The sequence below is a fragment of the Sciurus vulgaris genome (assembly GCF_902686455.1).
Source record: "Sciurus vulgaris genome assembly, chromosome: 14".
Lineage (NCBI taxonomy): Eukaryota > Metazoa > Chordata > Mammalia > Rodentia > Sciuridae > Sciurus > Sciurus vulgaris.
Window position 1 is genome coordinate 80,468,211 of NC_136475.1, and position 17,697 is coordinate 80,485,907.

At 35.7% G+C, this 17,697-nt stretch overlaps 1 protein-coding gene across 1 annotated transcript in view; it reads left to right on the forward strand.

Annotated features, from left to right (window-relative positions):
* The window catches only part of ATAD2B (ATPase family AAA domain containing 2B), a 158,365-nt gene that overhangs the window by 33,091 nt on the left and 107,577 nt on the right, over positions 1-17,697 (forward strand). Inside the window, 1 exon segment of the mRNA XM_079109618.1 lies at positions 531-647. Within this exon segment, the coding sequence (XP_078965744.1) occupies positions 531-647 (117 nt within the window).

Here is a 17,697-nt window from a genome sequence, read left to right on the forward strand (position 1 = left end):
TTATCAGCTTTTTCCTACCAAAATGTAACTAACCCATGTTTAACTATTGTCAAATAGTTAATCAAATAATTTTATGCCAACAAAATTTGTTCTGACTCTAACACCAGTAATTACCTTGCAAGCCTATTTTTTTGGCTTACCAAGAGGTATTTGAGTACAAACCATATTTGGTTTTAAATTGTACTTTGATTGAACTTTACTGTATTTTAGAAAAATTTTAAGTCATGTTCTATTATTTCTTTGTGTTTAAAAGTTCCTATGTAAATTAAGAGACCAAAAATGATCATATTGGTTTATTTTTGCAGAGATCTGTACTGATTATTGGTTGGAAAAGCATTTTTTTACATTTATCCAGGTTGATTTTTAACTGTATTGATTTATGCTATATAATGTTGACACTTTTAAATGTCACCTGTGCAGAAAGAGTAATGGATAAAGTGTAAATATTCAGTTCTAGAGTGGGACCAATTCTTAAGGATTAAAGTAATGCTTTTTTTTTTTTTTTCCCCTTTTTGTGTGGGGAAAACTAGAATCTCAAGAAGAGGATGGAGATATAGAAGTTGAAGAGGCAGAAGGAGAAGAAAATGATAGACCATATAATTTAAGACAAAGAAAAACAGTGGATCGATACCAAGCACCTCCAATAGGTAAATAACCTCTTTCCCTTTTATAGTTGCATACTTTTACTGCACTACTGCTTTTTTTTTTTTTTTTAGTATAGAATTTACTTTTTATTTTTTTATTTTTTTCCATTTTTTTAAATTAAAAATCATAAATTTACATAGGGCAATGTTGTTTGATTTATTCTGTTATTTTTTTCCCTTCCCCCCACCTCTCCCACCCCTCTTTTCCCTCTATACATGCACTATTGCTTTTTAAAAATACGGTATTTTGCTAGGTGCAGTGGTATGCTCCTGTAGTCCCAGTTCCTCATGAGACTGAATCAGGTGTATCACTTGAACCTTAGGATATCAACACTAGCTTGGGCAACATAGCAAGACCCTGTCTTAAAAAAAAAAAAAAAAAAAAAAAAAAAAAAGAAAGTTGAAAAGAATGAAATCTCTTGACGGTTTTATATATCTTTTCCTGTATGTATATTTCCCTGTACACATGCAACCAAAAGAAAATTAAAGTACATGGTAGCAACATTGAATTACTTACAGCATGTACATTTTATTTATAGAAGTATATATTTAATAACAAATGCTGTCCATGCTTTTGTATTATTTTATAGTTTACTGAGCACTTTTATTCACAATAGTTCTTTAGGGCAAGCATGTCCATGACCTAAAAGGCATAATAAGTTATCAAGCATCACAAAAGTGGTACACGGTAGTAGTTTGGCCATAGTAGGTTGTTTTGTTTTTTTTGGAGAAGAAAATAGTTGAAAGTTTGTCTTAATACTACTGAATCTAATGACATGTAATCACATCTGTAGGTACTGTTTGGTTGACCTTATTCCAGCTCTTGGGAAAGTCCATAATTATTGATCCCCTAATTATTTTTAACTGAGATATCTCATCTACCTTAAATTCATCATTTTTTAATGTGTACAGCTCAGTATTAGAGTATGCATAAGGCTGTGCAGTTAATTTTCACTGATTCCAGAACATTTCATTATTTACACTCCCTTTTTTCCCTCATTGCCTTGACAACGACTTACATACTTTCTGTGTGTACATTTGCTTATATGTGACTTTTTGTCTTTTTGTTTTTTTAACCTAGTATAATGTTTCTAAGAACCTAGATTTTTTTAACTCAAACTTTTATGGTCTTGCTGGGTACAGTGGTACATGCTTGTAATCCCAGTGACTCAGGAGGCTGAAACAGGGGGATTGTAAGTATGAGGTCAGCTCAGCAAATTAGTGAGACCCTGTCTCAAAATAAAAAAGGGCTGAGAATGTAACTCAGTAGGAAAGTGGTCCTGGATTCAATCCCCAAAAAAAGAAAAGGAAAAAAAAAAAAAAAAAAGTCTAAAACAGCAATTGGTTCTCTGAAAGGGGAATATCAGAGACATCTCACCAGAAGCTGCTCAGGTTTCAGACATCCCTCTACCCTAGTGAGAAGTCACTGTCTCAGCCATGTGATTAATGAGAGAGGTATGTTATGATAGACAGTTGGGAATCATTGTTCTAGATTAGTATTTTTTTTTAAAGAAAGCTTTCTACCTCAGTATGAATGAAATATAGTCCATTTCACATGTTTATAGAATATAATTAGTCAAGTTTTATATGTATATTCTTGAGGAACTAACACCATAATCAAGGTAATGATCATGTTTATCAGTTCCTTAAATTTCCTCATTGCTGGGTGTAATGTACCCTCACCACCCTGTTTAAATAAAACAAAAAACAAAAACAAAACCAAAACAAAACAAAAAAAACTTTTGTGGTGCTGCGAATTGAACCCAGGGCCTCACATATGCTAGCCAAACTCTTCCACTGAGCTACATTTCCAGCCCTACTCACCATTTTTTTTTTGCCTCCCCTTCTTCCAGTATCTTATTTGATCTGTTTTCTGTTCCCGTAAATCAGTTTATATTTTCTCTAATTTTATATAAATGTAGTCATACAGTATATATTCCATTTTTGTCTTATTCTTTCAATTCAGCATAATTATCGTAGGACTTATCTGTGTTGTATGTAAAAAAGTTGGTACCTTTTTATTGCTGAGTAGACATTTTAGTGCATGGATAGCACTCTGTTTGTGTGTGTGTGTATGTGTGTTTGGTGCTGGGGATGGAATCCAGAGCCCCCCCACATACTAGGAAGGCACTCTACCATTGAGGTACATCCCTAGTCCTTATCACATGTGTGTCCCCCCACGCGTGTGAGGGTTTGAACCATGACCTAGCACATGCTAGGTGAGTACTCTACACTGAGGTACATTTCCAGACCTTGTTTTTTGTTTTTAAAATTTTTTTAGTTGTAGATGAACAGAATACCTTTATTTTGTTTATTTACTTATATGTGGTGCTGAGAATTCAACCCAGTGCCTCACACATGCTAGGTAAGTGCTCTACCACTGAGCTACAACCCCAGCCCCCCAGACTTCTTAACACAATTATTTTATCCATTCCTTTTTTTTTTTAAATGGTACTAGGGATTGGACCCAGGGAAGTCTGCTGCTGAACTGCATCCATAGACATTTATTTTTTTTTTATTTTGAAACAGGGTTTTCCTAAGTTTTCTAGTCTGGCCACAAACTTGCGATTCTCCTCCCTCACCCTCTTGAGTTTCTGGGATTAGAGGTGTGGACTACATGCCCTGCTTCATTCATTTGTTGGTGGACACTAGGACTGTTTCTAGTTTGGGGCTGTTAACAAATAAAGATGTTATGAACATTTGTGTCCAAGTGTTTGTATAGATATTTGGTTTCATTTTTCTAATATCGATGAGTATAATGAGTAGATTTTGTGATTAGTGTGGTGTGTGTGTGCATGCGCACACGCATGCTTGCACTTATTTACTTAGTGGTACTGGGGATTGAACTTAGGGTGCTCTACCACTGAGCAACATCCCAGCTCTTTTTAAAAACTTTTATTTTGAGACAGGATTTCACTGAGTTGCTAAGGTTGGCTTTGAACTTATGATCCCTTAAGCCTCAGCCTACCAAGTAGCTGAGTTTATAGGTGTGCTTCACTGCACCCAGCTTTGTAAGTTTAACTTTCCAAGAAGTTGCTAAACTACTTTCTAAAGTGATTGTGCCATTTTTCACTATTACGTATGCTCCACATGTGTGCCAGCATTTGGTATGGTCAATCTATTTAATTAATGTAATAGGGATTGTAATTTTAGTTTGCATTTCCTTAATGATGTTGAACTTACTTTCATGTGCTTATTTGATAAAGGTATATATTTGATAAGTTATCTGTTCAAATCTCTTGGTCATTTGTTCAGTTGGGTTGTTTGTTTTCTTATCATCAATTTTGGAGATTTCTCATTATGTCTGAAATACCTGACGAGAACAATTTAGAAGCTTGATGTGGTGGCACATGTTTATAATCTCAGTGACTCTAAAATCCCAGTGACTTGGAGGCTGAAATAGAAGGATCCCAAGTTCAAAGCCAGCCTCAGCAATTTAGCAAAGCCCTAAGCAATTTAGTGAGACCCTGTCTCAAAAATAAAAAATAAAAAGAACTAGGAATGGAGCTCAGTGATAAAGTGCCCCTCAGTTAAATCCTTAGTACCCAATAAAAAACAAAACAAACAGAAAACAGCTTAAAGGAGGAAAATTTGATTTTTGGCTCATGGTTTCAGAGGTTTAGTCCGTGGGCTCCATTGTTCTGGGCCTGAGGTGAGGCAGAACATCATGGATGAAGGCCATGGTGAGGGAGTGCTGCTCTGCTTGTCAGTAGCTAGGACGCTGAGTAGAGGGCAGGTGGGGTGGCTCAGGGAAGATAGAGATTTTTAGGGCACCTGTAGTGACCTGTCTCCTCTACACCTCACCTGACTACACCTACCACTTAGCACAAACGTCCTTTCAAATTTTCAATCCGTCAACTAGGTTGCAGCTCTTATAATATAATCATTGCAGCTTTGAATATTTCTGCGTTAACACAGGAGCTTTGGGGGATTCCTCATAGCTAAATCATAATACTTGAATATCCTGGGTGTCATATTTTTAATAGATGATTTGCACATATTTTATCCTAGCCTATGACTTGGCTACATTCTAAATAGTGATCTTTAGAAGAGTAGAAATGTCTAATTTTGGTGATCTTCAGCTTACTTACTTTTTAAATTCTTTTTAGATGTACATAACAGTAGAGTATATTTTGACATATTATATATACATGGAGTATAATTTCCCAATCTTTTGATTGTACATGATACAGAGTTACACTGGTCCTCTATTCATATATGAACATAGGAAAGTTATGTCCAATTCATTCTATTGTCTTTCCTATTCCTATCCTCTCTCCTTTCTCTTCATTCCCATTTGTCTAATCCAGTGAACTTCTATTCTTCCCACCCCTATCCCATCGTATTGTGTGTTAGCATCGGCATGATGGTCTTAGCATAAATAGCCTTTACAATGTTCAGGTATGTTCCTACTCTATTTTTTCTAGTGTTTTGAGCATGAAGGGGTGTTGTACTTTGTCGAACGCTTTTTCTGCGTCAATTGAAATAACCATATGATTCTTATCCTTAAGTCTATTGATATGATGGATTACATTTATTGATTTACGGATGTTGAACCAAACTTGCATTCCCGGAATGAACTCCACTTGATCGTGGTGCACTATCTTCTTAATATATTTTTGGATGCGTATTGCCAGAATTTTGTTAGGGATTTTTGCATCTATATTCATGAAAGATACTGGTCTAAAAATTTCTTTCCTTGATGTGTCTTTGTCTGGTTTGGGTATGAGGGTGATATTAGCTTCATAGAAAGAGTTCGGTAGGTTCCCTCCTTTTCTGTTTCCTGGAATACTTTGAGAAGTATTGGAATGAGTTCTTCTTTGAAGGTCTTGTTGAACTTGACTGAGAATCCGTCTGGTCCTGTGCTTTTCTTGGTTGGTAGACTTTTAATGGCTGCTTCTATTTCATTGCTTGATATTGATCTGTTTAAATTGTGTATGTCCTCCTGCTTCAGTTTGGGAGGATCATATGTCTTAAAAATTTGTCAATGTCTTCAGTATTTTCTATTTTGTTGGAATGTAGATTTTCAAAGTAGCTTCTCATTATGTTATGTATTTCAGTGTTGTCTGTCGTGATAATTCCTTTTTCATCACAAATTTTAGTAAATTGAGTTTTCTCTGTTCATCTCTGTTAGTGTGGCTTAAGGGTTGTCTATTTTGTTTACTTTTTCAAAGAATCAACTTTTTGTTTTGTCAATTTTTTTGAATTGTTTCTTTTGTTTCAATTTCATTAATTACAGCTTTGATTTTAATTATTTCCTGTCTTCTGTTCTTGGTGTTGTTCTCTTCTCCTTTCTCTAGGGCTTTGAGCTGTAATGTTAGGTCATTTAGTTGTTGACTTTTTATTTTTTTCTTGAATGTGCTCCATGCAATGAATTTTCCTCTTAGTACTGCTTTCATGGTGTCCCAAAAATTTTGATATATTGTATCACTGTTCTCATTGACCTGTAAGAATTTTTTTATCTCCTCCCTGATGTTTTCTGTTATTCATGGTTCATTTAATAGCATATTATTTAGTCTCCAGGTGTTGGATTAATTTCCTTTTTTTATTTTGTCATCAATTTCTAATTTCATTCCATTATGATCTGATAGAACACAAGGTAGTATCTCAGTTTTTTTGCATTTACTAAGGGCTGCTTTGTGGAATAACATATGGTCTATTTTCAAGACGGTTCCATGTGCTGCTAAGAAGAAAGTGAACTCTCGTTGATGGATGGAATATTCTATATATGTCTGTTAAGTCTAAGTTATTGATTGTGTTATTGAATTCTGTGGTTTCTTTGTTTAGTTTTTGTTTGTTTAGGTTTTCTTTGTTTAGTTTATTGTGTTGTGATCTATTTGATTCCTGGAATTGAGAAGGATTTGTTTGATGTACATGGATGCACCATCGTTTAGGGCATAAATATTTATGATTGTTATGTCTTCCTGATTTATGGTTCCCTTAAGCAGTATGAAATGTCCTTCTTTATCCTTTCTGACTAACTTTGGCTTGAAGTCCACTTTATCTGAAATAAGGATGGAAACCTGCACTTTTTTACTGAGTCCTTGTGTGTGGTAGGTTTTTTTCCCATTCTTTCACCTTTAGTCTGTGGATGTCTTTTTCTATGAGATGAGTCTCTTGAAGGTAGCATATTGTTGGGTCTTTCTTTTTAATCCAGTCTGCCAGTCTGTCTTTTGATTGATGAGTTTAGACCATTAACGTTCAGGGTTATTATTGAGATATGATTTGTTTTCCCAGGCATTTGGGCTTAGTTTTGGTTTTTAACTTGACTTGGTTTCTCCTTTGAATGGTTTTTCCTTTAAGGTAGTTCCTCCCTTTGCTGACCTACATTGTTGTTTTTCATTTCCTCCTCATGGAATTTTTTGTTGAGAATATTCTGTAGCATACGCTTTCTGTTTGTAAGTTCTTTTAACTTTTATTTATCATGGAAGGATTTTATTTTGTCTTCAAATCTGAAGGTTAGTTTTGCTGGGTATAGGATTCTTGGTTGGCAACCATGTTCTTTCCGAGCTTGAAATATATTGTTCCAGGCCCTTCTAGCTTTTAGGTTTCTGAGCTGAGCAATCTGTCGCTATCCGTATCAGTTTCCCCCTATATGTAATCCGATGCTTTTCTCTTGCAGCCTTCAAAATCCTATCTTTATTTTGAATGTTAGGCATTTTCATTATAATGTGTCTTGGTGTGGATCTGTTGTGATTTTGTGCATTTGGTGTTCTTTAAGTCTCTTGTATTTGATTTTCCATTTCATTCTTCAGGTTTGGGAAATTTTCTGATATTATTTCATTGAATAGGTTGTTCATTTCTTTGGTTTGTTTGTATCTCTGTGCCTTCCTCAATCCTGATAATTCTTAAATTGGGTCTTTCATGATGTCCCATAGTTTTTGGAGATTCTGTTCATGATTTCTTACCATCTTCTCTGTTTGGGCAACTTTATTTTCAAGATTAAATATTTTGTCTTCATTGTCTGAGGTTCTGTGTTCCAAGTGGCCTAGTCCACTAGGTGGTGATGCTTTCCATTGAGTTTTTTATTTGGTTTATTGTTTCCTTCATTTCAAGGATTTCCATTTGATTTTTTTGAGAATCTCTATCTCTTTTTTGAAATGATCTTTTGCTTCCTGCAGTTGCTCTTTCAACTGCTTATTGGAGTGATTATTCATTGCCTGTATTTTCTCTCTTATCTCATCCTTTGCTTCATGAATCATTTTAATTAGGTATATTCTGAACTCCTTTTCTGACATTTCTTCTGCCATACTGTCACTGGATTCTATTAATATAGAATCTAGGTTTGTTTGGATCATTTTCTTCCCTTGTTTTTTCATGTTGTTCATGTATCTTCCCTTCTAGCAGTGCAGATCTTGGGTATTGCCATTTCCCCCCATAGGCTTATAGTGACCCTATAGGTTTCCAAAACTGTTTCTTTAAGGGGGAGATCAATATTAGAAGTGCCCAGTACAGACAGTATGCAACCCTAAACCAAATAGCCCCTATGAAGATGTTAATAATATTGTCATAATAAACAGAATGAGTTCAATTATTATCTTCAGTATAACAAACAGATTTGCAATAAGGTCTGCAGTTTTTAATGGAGGGCAAAGAGGATGCCGAGGGGTATAGGATGTAGTTGTTAATGGGATAAGAAAAGAGTACATAGAAATTCTAGATTATAGAAAGAGTGAGTATAATCAAAAGAAGTTGTTTTTTAGCGTGAGAAAAGGGAGAAAGAGACTCTGAGGAAACAGGTAAACAAAAGGAAAATAGAGTAAGAAAAGTAAAGAAAGAAAAACTTAAAAATTTTCAATAACGAGAAAAGAAAATCTACACTATAACAGTGATATAGTATTTAAACCTCCCAATGTTCAGTAGCCTGTTGTATGAGAGGTACCTGACAATGTGCTTCCAGTCTCCAGCAGGTGTCTCAGGATGAGATTTGCCCCACCTAAAAATAGGAGATATGGCTTCCAGGATTATCCAAGATGGCTGCTCTGGCTTCCTAATGTGTTGAAAAATGGGGAGCTGCAGGTTGGGGTGTGGGTGTGGTTGGCTGGAGGTCCTGGAGGCGTGGTGTGTGCAGTCTGGTTGCCCGATCCTGGAGATGGGGCACAGTCCGTGGGTCTGGGGGTCCTGGTGGTAGGGTGCAGTCAGGTGGTGTGGGGTCCTGATGGTGGGGAGCAGTCAGTCGGTCTGAGGGCCCTGGAGGCAGGGAGTGGTCGGTTGGGATGAGGGGTCCTGGAGACGGGACGGGGCTCAGTCAGTCCGGCCAGGGGTCCTACACGTCCTGGCTGTTGTCTCAAAATGACGGCAGCCATGTGTAACCAAACCTGAAGGTACTGTGACAGTGAACTTGCAGGCAACAGCAGGTAGCTGGCACTCCACTGGTGGTCTGCGGTCAGCCTGTTGGCTGCTGTCGTGGATCAGCAGGTGAACCTCGGGCAGTGGGTGGTGGGTAGGTGAAAGAGAGGCGATGGACAGGCAAGAGTCAGACAAATGGCAGATGGTAGGCACTAGTGAGCTATCTGCACTCAAAAAGTATATGCTTGCAGAGTGCAGGTGATCGCAGTAGACAAGTGGGGTAAACAGCAGGGGATCCACAAGCAGCAAAAAGTGCCTCATCGAGAAACAGATATCCTCTGCTTGAAATCCAAATTACAGAGCGATGAGAAACGCAGCCTCCCTCTAGTTCGCCATCTTGGATCTCCCCATATAAGTCTTTAATTCATTTTGAGTTTATTTTTGTATATGGTTGTAGTTACTTTCTTTCTTTCTTTTTTTTTTTTTTTTCCTGAATGTGATTATCTGGCTTTCCTAAAATTACTTATTTAAAGAGATTGCTCTTTCTTACGGTTCTTGGTTCCGTCGTGAAACATAAGTTGGCTGTATATCTGTGAATTTATTTCTAGGCTCTCTGTTTTTTTATCAGTACCATATTGTTTGTGGTATATTTTTTGTTTTAGGTGGTATGATAACTCTGGCTGTTTTTTTTTTTTTAAAGCAAGATTGCTCTGGCTATTTGTAGACTTTTCTTATGAAGTTTAGAAATTTTTTGTCAGAAATATAATTGGCATTTTATTTTTGTTGTTGTTGTTGTATGTTTAAATTACTTTGTTTAGTTTGGGCATTTCAACTATTAATTCCTCCAGTACACAAACATGGGTTATCTTTCCATTTGTGTCTTCTTTAGTTTCTTTCATCAGTGTTTTGTACTTTTCAGCGATATCTTTCTCCTCCATTGTTAAACTTATTCCTAATTATTTTATTTTTATAGCTATTGTAAAAGGCATTATTGTTTCCTTGATTTCTTTTTTTCAGGTAGTTTGCTGTTAATGTTTGGAAATGCACTGATTTTTTTATATGTTGATTGCATATTCTGCAACTTCAGTGAATTTGTTCTAATGGTTTTTTTTGTGTTTGTGTGTGTGTGGAATATTTAGTGTTTTCTTTTTTAAATAATGTTATTGCATATTTTTACACCTTTATCTTATTTATTTATTTTTATGTGGTGCTGAGAATTGAACCCAGTGCCTCCACATGCTAGGCAAGTGCTCTACAGCTGAGCTACAACCACAGTTTATATATAGGGTTTTCTATATATGAAATCATATCATATGTAACAGAGACAGTTTCCCTTCTTCCTTTCTAATTTGCATGCAGTTTCTGGCCATGACTTCTGGTACTATGCTGAATACAAGTGGGGAATGTGGGTTTGGATGTGGTGTGTTCCCCCAGGAATCTGTGTGTTAGAAACTCTTCAGTGTGGTGATGTTCAGGTTAGTGGAGGTCCTTAGGTCACTGGGAGTTGTGTCTTCAGATTGGTTCAGGGTAGTTCTCATGCACCTCCTTGGTAGTTCTCATGAAGAGAGGTGTTATGAAAACCTGAACCTGACCCCTGAATCTGTCTTTCTTCATCTCTGTGTGATTACTAGTTCCCGAATGTGCTACAGCTTTTGCCGGTTGTGATATGATGCAGTTGGGATAGCTTTCACCAGAAATGGGCTGATACATGTGCTATGCCATTGAGCCTCCACAACTGTGAGCTAAATAAACCTTCATAAGTAACCTATCTCAGATATTTTGCTGTTGTAATCAAAAGCTGACTAATACATTGGGTATTCTTGTCAAGTTCTAAATCCTAGAGGACTAACTTCCAGCTTTTTTTCTTTCACTGTGATGTTAACTGTGGGTTTTTCATATGTGACCTCAATTTTGTTGAGGTATATTCCTTCTATACCTAATTTGTTTGGATTTTTTTATCCTGCAGGGAGGTCGAATTTCGTCAAATGCTTTTTCTGCATCTGTTGAAATGATCATAAGGTTTTTGTCCTTTATTCTGTTAATATGATGTATCATGTTTTCTGATTTGCATATGTTCAATCATATTTACATCCCTGGGAAGAATCCCACTTGAGCATGGTGAATGGTTGTTTTACTGTGCTGTTGAATTTGATTTGATTATATTTTGTTAAGAATCTTTGTATATTCATCAAAGATATTGACATGATGCTTTATTTGCTGTGTCCATATTTGATTTTGGTTTCAAGGTAATGTTGTCCTCATACAATGAATTTTGAAAGAGTTCCTTCTCTTAATATTATGCTAAGTGAAATCAGTCTGACACAGAAAGACATATGGAGTCAGGTGTGGTGGCTCATGCCTGTAATCTCAGCAGCTCTGGAGGCTGAGGCAGGAGGATTGTGAGTTCAACGTCAGCCTCAACAACTTTAGTGAGACCCTAAGCAACTCAGTGAGACCCTGTCTCTGTATAAAATGTAAAATTGAGCTGGGGATGTGGCTCAGAGGTTATGAGCCTCTGAGTTCAATCCCTTGTACAAAAAAAAAAAAAAAAAAAAGACAAATGGAAGGTAAAGAATAGAATTGTCTGAGAATAGACGTGTCTGAAGTGATAGGTAGGCCAATTACATTGATCTGATCATAACACATGGTATACATGTATTGAAATGCCACATTGTACCCCATAAATATCTACAATTAATATCTGTCAAAAGATAACAAACAAAAGTATTCTTTAATATTTTGAAAGAGTTTGAGAAGTTTTTTAAATGTTTGATAGAATTTAGCACTGAAACCATCAGACCCTTTACTTTTCTTGGAAGTCTTTTTTTTAAACTGATAAATATTTTTAAAATATATGTATGTATATGCATAATATGTATGTATATGTGTATACTTGTAAACATGCACACACACACACACACAAACACACACACTAAATATCAGATTTCCTCTTTCCTGATTAGTCAGTATATTGTCTGTGTCCAGGAATTTATCCATTTCTTCTTAGTTGTATAATCTGTTGACATATCATTGTTCATAGTAACTTCTTACTGATCCTTTGTATTTCTGTGATATCAGTTGTAATGTCTTCTTTGTCATCTCTGATTTTATTTCAGTTTCCTGTCTTGTTTTCTTAGTCTAGTTAAAGGTTTATGAGTTTTGTTTATCTTTCAAAACACCAATTCTTTGTTTCATCTTTTGTATCATTTGTTTAGTCTTAAATACTTTTATTTCTGCTTTGGTCTTCATTATTTGCTTTCTTCTGGTAATATTTTCCCTCAGAACTGGGATTAACCCAGGATGCTTTACCACTGTCCCCAGCCCTTTTTATGTTTTTAGGTGGGATCTTGCTAAGTTGCTGAGGCTGGCTTCAGACTTGTGATCCTCCTGCCTCAGCCTGGGGTTACAGGCATGTGCTACTGCACTGGCTTCTAATACTAATTTTATGGACTTTTATTCATTTTTTTCCAGTTTCCTGAAGGTCAAATTGAGGTTCTTTATTTTAGATCTATTCTCCTTTCTCATCTCCTCCTCTTCTTCCTTGTATTTTGTTAAGAGATAGTGTCTCACTAAATTGCTTAGGGCCTCCCTAAGTTCCTGGTATGGAACTTGTGATCCTTCTACCTTAGTCTCTTGAGTCACTGAGATAAGCATGTGCCACTGTGCCTAGCCAGTCTTCTTGATTTTTGTGTTTATTGGTATAAACTTCCCTCTTAAGACTGCTTTTGCTGCATTCCATAAATTTGTGTATTGTTGTGTTTCCATTTCCACTTGTCACAAGAAATTTTTAAATTTTATTTTTTCTTGTTTTGGCAGTGCTAGGGATGAAACTCAGGGTCTCCTGCATGTTAGGCAAGCACTCTTATCACTAAACTACAGCACTACCCCTAAATTTCCATTTTAATTTCTTCATTGACTCATTGGTTGTTCCAGATCATGTTACCCAATCTTCATTTATTTGTGAATTCTTCAATGCTCTCCCTGGTACTTATACTGTGATCTGAAAAGTTCCTTGATGTGATCTTAGTTGTCTTCAATTTGTTAACGTTTGTTTTGTGGACTAAGATACAGTCTATTATGGAGAATGTTCTATGAGTAGTTGAGAAGATACATACATATATGCTGGAGCTGTCAAACGGAAAGTTCTATATGTATAGTAGATCCATTTGGTTTAAATTGCAGTGTCTGAATGATGTGTTCATTGCTGAAAGCGGTGTGTCTCCTACGATTATTGTATTACAGTCTATCTTTCCCTTCAGATCTATTTATATTAGCTTTATATCTTTATGCATATAGATGTTGGGGGCATATATATTTTCAATTGTTACTTCCTCTTGCTGAATTGATCTCTTTATCATTATGTAATGACTTTCTATTATTATTATTATTATTTAGTTGTTTTACTTTTCTTTTGTTTCTGATAAAAGTATAGTTACTCCAGCTCTCTTTTGGATTCCATTTACATGGAATACCTCTGTTCTTTCAATCTATGTGTGTCTTTACAAGTGAAGCAAGTCTCTTTTTGGCAGCATATAGATGGGTCTTTTTTTTTTTAATTAGCTACTCTTTTGATTGGAGTATTTACATTGAAAGTAATTATTGAAAGGTAAGGACCTACTTCTAGTTGTTTTGTAGAAACTTTCTTTCTCTTTTACTGTCTTCTTTTGTGGTTAAGAAACAGACTCTAGTAGTATGTTTTGATTTCTTGCCTTTTTTAAAAAAAGTTTTTCTTAACTTTACAAATAATTGTATATATTTATGAGATACATTATGATGTTTTTACATGTGAATATACTGTAGGTTGATCAAATCAGGATAATTATCATATTTATAACCTCAAGCATCATAACTTCCTTGTAGTGAGAGTACCCAAAATCTTCCTTTAGCTATTCTGATGTACACAATACATTAATTATAAAAGTGATTATAATAATCACAATAATCTATTGTCATACAATAGAACAGGAGAACTTATTCCTGTTATCCCACTGTAATTTTGCCCCTTGTCTGTCTTCCCTCACTCACAATATCTGGTAACCGTATTCACTCTATACTTCCATGAGTTCTTTTTTAAATTTTACAGATGAGCAAGATCCCTTGTTTTTCTATTTTTCGCTTATTTCACTCAGCACAGTATCTTCCACATTCATCCATGTTGTTGCAAATGATGGAATTTTCTGAATACAATACATTTTTAAACAACTTGTAGATCTAAGGAAAAATGTTTACAATAATAAGTTTATGATAAAAATATAGTATATCAATATGTGAGACATAACTAAATCCTTTTATATATACACATATATGTACATTTATTTTAAATATTTACATTGGGGTAGGGATATAGTTCAGTGGTAGAATACTTGTCTAGCGTGCCCATTAAGGATGTGAGTTTGATCCCTAGAACATGAAAACAACACAAAACAAAACAAAACTTTTAATCTTGTATTTGAATATAGAGTTTAGGGCCTGGGGATATAGCTCTGTAGTATAGTGCTTGCCTAACATGATTGAGTCCCTGGAGACAGTGCTTAAAAAAATTCAAGTTTTCAGCTTATGTTCGAAAAGGAACACTGGGGAAGAAACAAATGAAGTAAATAATTGCTATCATATAGACCAGTGGAGTATAAAAGAGAACCCAGGAATAAACCCAAGCATATAAGGTCAGTCTGTTGGCCAGTGTAGTGAGCAGGTGCAGGTGTCCAGGGTTAGCTACCTTGATTCCTCACTTTTTATTTTTAGTGTTTCTATTATAGCTTTTAGCTTCATGATTTCCATAAGACTTAGAAAAAAACCATCTTATTGTTATGACAGGTTAGTTCAAACTGGTAACAACTTAAATTTCTTGGCCCTCCATAAAACCCAAAACAAAACAGAAAGACACCTCTACATTTTAACTGCATTCCCTTCGTGGTTTGAATTTTTAATGCCATAATGGACATCATTTTATATTGTTTATTCCTTAACAAATTATTATAGTTATTGTTAATTGTTTTGTCTTTTAATCTTCATAGTAAAGACATACACATACTTTCCATACCCCCGTTACAAAATTAGGGTATTCTAATTTGCATACTTACTTTTATCTGTGTGTTTTGGTTTTATTTCTTCTTCTTCCCTCCTCCTCCCTCTCTTCATTCTCCTCCTCCTGTTATTCTCCTCTTCCTCCCCATTCTTTCCTTCCTTCTTCCCCTTCTCCTGGTTTTTCTTCTCCTTTGCTAGAGATTGAACCCAGGACCTCATAAATGCTTGGCAAGTGTTTCGCCACTGAGCTGCATTCCAGCCCTATCAGTGAGTTTTATAGATGTTTTGGTGTTACTCATTAGTGTTATTTTCTTTTGGGTGGAAGTACCCCTTTTTGTGTGTGGGTGTTTTGTTGTTGTTGTTGTTGTTGTTTTGGGTACTGGGAATTGAACTCAGGGGCACTCGACCACTGAGCCACATCCCCAGCCCTGTTTTGTATTTCTTTTAGACACAGGGTCTCACTGAGTTGCATAGTCTCGATTTTGCTGAGGCTGGCTTTGAACTTGTTATCCTTCTGCCTTAGCTCCTGAGCTACTGGGATTACAGGTGTATGCCACTGCGCCCTGACATTTTTTTTTTTTTTTTTTTAAGTAAAATAGGTATGGCAGTGGTAAACTCTTTCAGCTTGTGTTTGTTTGAGAACGTCTTTATCTCTTCTCAAAGAGAATGTTGCTTGGTACAATATTCTTGACTGGGAGATTTTCCCTTCAGCACATTGAATGTACTATCTCACTCTCTTGGTCTGTAAAATTTCTGCCAAGAATTCTGGTGCTAGGTGTACTGGAAAGTCTGTCATATGTTATTTGCTTCTTTTTTCTTGCTGCTTTCAGACTCTTCCCTCTTCTATGAACTTTGACAGTTTGCAACATGTCCTTGGGGTAGTCTTATTTGTATTGAAGATGATTGAAAATATTTGATCCCTCCATACCTGAATATTTATATTTCTCCATATTTGAAAAGTTTTCTGCTATTATTTTTAAAAATATGCTTTCTTTTCCTTTATCATTCTCTTACCTTTCTCTCTCTTGAATGCCAGTGGCTTGGACATTTGCTCTTTTAGTGCTACCAATGAGTTTTGTAAGCATTTTTTATTTCTTTTTGTTACTTTTATTTTTTTTCCCTCTTAGTATATATTTTCAAATAATCTTTCTTCAAATTCAGACTCTTTTTTTCTTTTTGATTGGTTCTGCTTTGATGGCATTGCATTTTTTTATTTGTTCATTGCATTTTTCAGCTCTAGAATGTGTGACTTTTAAAATTTTTTTCAATCTCTTTAATTTCTTGTTCTGGTCACTTATTGTTCTTTTTATTGAATTATTTTTTATTTTTTTGGTTTGTTGGGCTCCCTTAAAACAACTCTTTTGATTCTTTGTCAGGCATCTTTTTCTCTTTAGAGTCAGAAACTGGCATCTTATTTTGAGTGAGGGACTGGCACCTTATTTTGTCCATTTGCTTGTGTCATGTTTCTCTAAGTTTTTTTGATCCTTGTGGTTGTACATTGATGTGTGGGTATTGAAATAGGTACTTTTAGAAGTCATCACAGACCGGCTATTCATGGCACCATCTTTCAACTGTAAACTTGTCCACAGAGTCTGGGTTGGCAGTCTGGTGTTCTGTATGCCCATGACTACTGCAGTTATTTAAGTGCCAGGAGAGATCTTAAGCCCCAGACTACTACTAGCTCATTGTTGGTCTGGAATCCCATGCCATATAGGCTGGTGTAGTGCACTCAAAGCCCCTGACTGCTGAGGTTCTCACAGCTCCTGAGACCTTCTTTTCACTGTGGATTACTCAGAGAGTTAGGGTGACTGGCAGTGTTATGTGCTGGGTCTTGTCTGTCTCACAGTGGCTATAAATTCCCATGTGGTTTTGAGGTAGGTCTCTAGGGTAAGTCCACATAAACCAGCCTGAACTTCACTTGTGGCAGGCCTGATATTGGGGACAAAAAGAAAGTCCTGTGCTCCCCTCCAAGTAGAAGGCATCCCTCTTCATGCTGTGCTGTCTGAGGTTGAGGGAGATGTGATGTGGGTGATGTAAAACCTTTATTTCTTCCTTTTCAGTCCATATTTTCTTGTTAACTAGGTACTGTATTCTCTAACCAGGTTTCCTAATCTCTTGTGAAGATGTTTACGTATGAATAGTTTTTCAAATTGATGTTTCTATTGGGAATGAAAATAGTCCTATTTTGCTTCTTCCTTCCTTCAAAAAATTGTTATAATGAATTATGTTTTGGGTGTTGTATCTTAGAAATCTTTGTATAATCCGGTAACAATTACTTATTTATATGGTACTAGGGATTGAACCTAGGGTTGCTTTACCACTGAGCCACATCCCAGCCCTTTTTATTTTTTATTTTGAGTTAGGGCCTCACTGAGTTGCTGAGACTGGCCTTGAACTTGTAATCCTCCTGCCTCAGCTGTGTGGCCACTGTACCTGGCAATCACAGTTATTTAAATTAACATCTTTTTAGAATGTGTGTTTGCAATTTAGTAGTATTAACACAAAGCATTTAGTTTTGTAATGCTTCCAGCAGAGTGTGGAAGTTAAAAACACACAACTTAAACCTTAAACCTTAAAAATAACTTAAAGGTTTAAAAAAGTTTAAGGTTTAAAAAAACCTTAAACCTTAAAAAAAACACAACTTAAACCTCAAAAATAAGGTTTTATTCAGAATGTTAACAACAGAAGTAATTTGTTCTTTGACTACATTAACTTACTAATTTGTTATTAGTTATTTCTA